Raw genomic sequence first — 4,331 nt, 5'->3', positions numbered from 1 at the left:
AAAAGAACAGCCCTCGCAGGGGTGCCGGACCAAAACAATTCATCCCTCGTAGGGGCACCAGCAGAATTTCAGCATTATCCCTCTCGGGTGGAATAGACATAACATGAGCAAATTCTGAGCCAACATAACATAAACAGAAAAACCAAAACAAGACCTGAGCAGCGATGGAGGTCATGATTCCGAATAGATGGGCGACTATTCGTCCGGCTCCTCCTCGACCACCCTACACCATCCATACTTCTCAATTTCCTTTGCAGTGGGGAAGGAGTCCATGTTCACATTGTCCCCTTTGCTAGTCGACACCTCCTGAGCCTGGGGAAGATTAGATGCGTTCTCTGGAGCGTCCGCTGGCTTCTCCATGACGTCCTCTGAGCTGCCACCAGGTTGCTTCCCCTTACTGAATTGAACATTGCCACCATCCGGAGAGTCTTCGAGGAAGAGAACCGATACATGGGAACTGATTCAGGGTTTATTCAGTGAGCTGCTAAAGTTGAAAATGGCAGAACCGAAGGCAGGCGTGGGAGCCGGGTCAGAATCAGGGGCGCTTGAGTCCAGAAATTGGCTAATTTGAAGGGGGTTGGCCTCAGAGGTTCGATGACAATGGCAATAGCAGCGGTGGGGTTGGGATGCTTCAACTGGAGGACGCGAAGACCCACCCCGGGCAGAACCTCGACGGCTGAGCAATCGCTGTCGAGGCCTTACCATGTTTGCAGAAACACCAGGGGTATGGAGCAACGCGAAATAGAGAAACCGTTCAGCCTTAAGACTGCCCCCAATAGTCGTGGAAACGGCTTTGACAGCAAGAGCAATTGCTTGAAGAGACATAAACCAAGCAAGAGCCTGAACACCGAGAACCATGAACTGAGCATGAACCAGCGCATGGAGAGCCGACCCACTACCTCTTTTAACCTCCCCATCGCCACCTCGAATCCCGTCCGCCATTACTGCATGCTCCATTCGAACCAGTGAGCTGGACAGAGCATTGAATTGCTTCTGCAGAACTCTCATTCTTTTATTCCTTGGCGGCCATCGATATATCAGCCCGCATGCCTGATCCTTGCAGCAGCACATGGCCTGCATGTGTCCCTCCTTAAACACGCGTCCCGTCCGTCTTGTCACCCACATCCGGGGTACTTTGTTACTAATTTAGTTGTTATGCATGTAATATATAAATTTTAGAAAATAGAGAACAATGTGATGCAAACACACAAATCACAATGGACACCAAGTCATGATTTGTGAAACCATTGGGAGAAAACCTAGTTTGCCGGTGAGACTTCTATGCTCTCCTTTGTATGGAATGGAAATGGTTCAAATACAAAGGAGTAGGCAGTCTCTACAGAGTTACTTTAGGTCATATGTGTCGCGGGACGCTACAAAATACAAACCCCCTCTATTATACAATCTCTTTGTTCACTCTCACCTACTTTGGTCTACCATGGAAAAAATACACTAAAATATAATGGAAACCCTTTTGCTCCTAATTGTCTGGTATTAACATAGCCTGATGGGCGACTAGGGGTTAAATTTGATCCATTCAACCCTCAACATGAGTTACAAATTGACTCTTCTAAAGTCTTCTTCATAGTTCCCACGTGGCTAGCCCCAATCTATGAGTAATAGGGGTTGACATAGCATCATCGTGAATTATGATATGTTACCTTTTGGGAAGCATAACTTTATCATAATAGCATTGAGGTGATTTTTATAGTATTGGAAAATATATCAATGTGTAAATTATGGAATTTAATTATATAGCATGTTGAAGACCACAAAATTTGTTCATTTAAGGCCTCAATATCTTTTTAGAAGTTTTTTCACCCAAAAATTTCCAAAATTGGACTGTTGGTAAAAATGACCCTGCAAGCTCATTCCTCCATTTTTTTTCTACTCAAAAATCATTGCGATGGAGGACAAATAATATAATGATCCAATCTAGATCACGTTGCATGGGAATTAATCCCACTTAAAACTTGTGAAAATAGCAAGAAAAATGTATAATAAAGGTGAAGTATCTCATAAATAAACGACTTTGAGTAAATTTGTGTCAAACCAATAATCCTTATTTGATAAATGTTGGCCACTTGTTTTTTGGGATAAAAAATCTACAATGTGACAATAATACATTATACTCTACAATATAACAATAAGGCATTATGGTATATGATGATGGAAATGCCTATGGTTAATAGTGACATCACCTTATCTATATATATATGGTTGCCCATAAGCACACTCAACTACCAAAAAAAATCCTCAAAACAATTTGCAATTTATAGGAAAAGTGCACACTTAGGTGTAATGATATTGGGTGCTTGATTATTAACAATTTTGAGAATCCATGGAGTACTTGCTAAATTCAATCTCTACCAAAGAGAGTAGATATTGGGTCCTTGATTATAGCAAAGAGAGTAGATATTGGGTCCTTGATTATAGCAAATTTGAGAATCCATGGAGTACATGCTGAATTCAATCTCTACAAAAGAGAGTTGGCTTTGACTTGGTAATGATTAATTATACAAATTTACAATCTCACACCTCAGATGGTGGTATTCTCATTTAAGGAATGCAAATGACTTAGTTAATAAGAAAATTATTAATATTTCAACATTAAAAAAATCAATAATATAGCTAAAAGAATCTTGACACTTAGATGACACGTCAGTCAGTGATGAATGAGCCAGTGCGCCTAAACCAAAAGTGGACCTGCCAACAGCGCTGAACAGAAGAACAACGTCGTTACAAGAGACTTCAAATCCACATCACAAAGCCGTGGGGCTGCGCTGGCGTGGCTCCTTGCACGAGCAGGAAGCTTATTTTTGTACCCTTTTGGAATGCTAGATCCTGCACTGCCGCCACCAGTGCCACCGCCGCCACCAGTGCCACCGCCGCCGCCTCTGCCACGACCACGACCACCGAATCCCTTTCTCTGTGCTGTCTCCGCAAATCCAAATCCTGCTATATCATTATTATTCTTCTTTCTGTTATTGCTGCTCGCTGCAACAACTGTTACCATCAGCTTTTTACCGGATTTACAATGCTCAGGCGCCCTGGAAATGAAATACCAATTCCCAGTTTTGTTCAAATATATGGCGGCGGCTGCTGGGCCGGCTCTGTAAATTGCTTTGGGAGTCTCAGGACTACACAGTTCGTAGTCAGACTCGGAAACTTGAGCAATATCTGCTTCTCCATTATCCATTTTAAAAACTGCAGAAACCCAATAAATTATTCTCCCAAACATCTGATCTGAACAAATAAATATAATACTAAGATACTTCAGAAAATAGAAAATGAAATGTAGAAATTGGGATGAGAATTACCCAATCCATCACCAACAGAAAACACCAGCTTCGATCTTCTGTAACCACTGACGTTGACAGTTGTGGCCTCCCATCCTTGAAGGGTGTGATCAACCCCAAAAGCTTTCTGTATTGTAAACAGAATGAGGGCACACGAAACAAGATTCAAGTAGTCCATTAAACTAGCAGGAGCGGCTGCAATTAACTTATATTTTCTTTCCAGGCTTCCCGAAGCTGCTGCCTATAACTTATGTTTTTTTTCCAGAATGACCCCTGGTTTAGTCACAGCAATATTCTGAGGTGCAAATTCTTTTCTGACAATTGCGGAGGCAGCCTTGTTCAGTTTGCACATGGAGATGGAAATAAGTGATTTTACTTATAGATAGCATTTAATAATATTACTACTTTAATACTATTTCGGTGCTGCTGTTTACTCTGCAAAGCAATTGCGTGCTTTAACTTTTTTTTTTTTGTCAACCTGTGAAATATGTAATGTCAGTTTTGGCTTAGCCAAGAGGTAACTGCGTTTATTCTTTACTTCTCTTGTAATTTGTGTAAGTACTACAAGTAGCCACCCCTAAAGGGATCTTTGCCTCTTTTTTTGGTTCTTCGATATCTTCACACCCCGTGCACGTTTCCTCTTAAGGGAATGCTCAAAGACATTACCTCATTAAGGGAATGTATGAATATTTTTTGGATGGGTATATTGGTGATGAATAGGAATTTTGATGTTTTTATTTATATTAAATTATAAATTTTGTTCTCTTGGGCGATTGAGTAATTGGTATAATGAGACTCAATAAATTGTTATATTTTTACTTAATTTGAAATCTTATTAAGACATTTTTTTATTTAATATAAGAAAAACAAAATTAAATATTAGTATAAATCTATTTTAAATAGGGATTTAACATGAGTTAATAGAGATTCAATTTTTTCACGTTTAGGTTTTTTAACTAATTGAAATTATTTAAATATTTTGTATAGTTTTTGTTTTTTTAATTTTTATTTCGGTTAATATGAACGAAATTT

General features: G+C 39.8%; 1 protein-coding gene across 1 annotated transcript; it reads right to left on the bottom strand.

Moving 5' to 3' along the window:
• Window positions 1-2,602: 2,602 nt before the first annotated feature.
• LOC149222988 (early nodulin-like protein 11) lies at window positions 2,603-3,708 on the bottom strand. The gene is made up of 2 exons (XM_089383209.1): window positions 3,321-3,708; window positions 2,603-3,207 (listed from the first exon to the last, which is right to left on the bottom strand). The coding sequence occupies exons 1-2, from the start codon at window positions 3,475-3,477 to the stop codon at window positions 2,690-2,692; spliced, it is 675 nt and encodes a 224-aa protein (XP_089239335.1). The 5' UTR covers window positions 3,478-3,708; the 3' UTR covers window positions 2,603-2,689.
• Between the last annotated feature and the right edge of the window lie 623 nt (window positions 3,709-4,331).

The sequence above is a fragment of the Pinus tabuliformis genome, chromosome Q, assembly GCF_031772625.1.
Source record: "Pinus tabuliformis cultivar Carrire ecotype Pingquan chromosome Q, CPIR1, whole genome shotgun sequence".
NCBI lineage: Eukaryota > Viridiplantae > Streptophyta > Pinopsida > Pinales > Pinaceae > Pinus > Pinus tabuliformis.
Note: the sequence above shows the minus strand (reverse complement) of the source record. Positions and strands in the feature narration are given on the sequence as shown.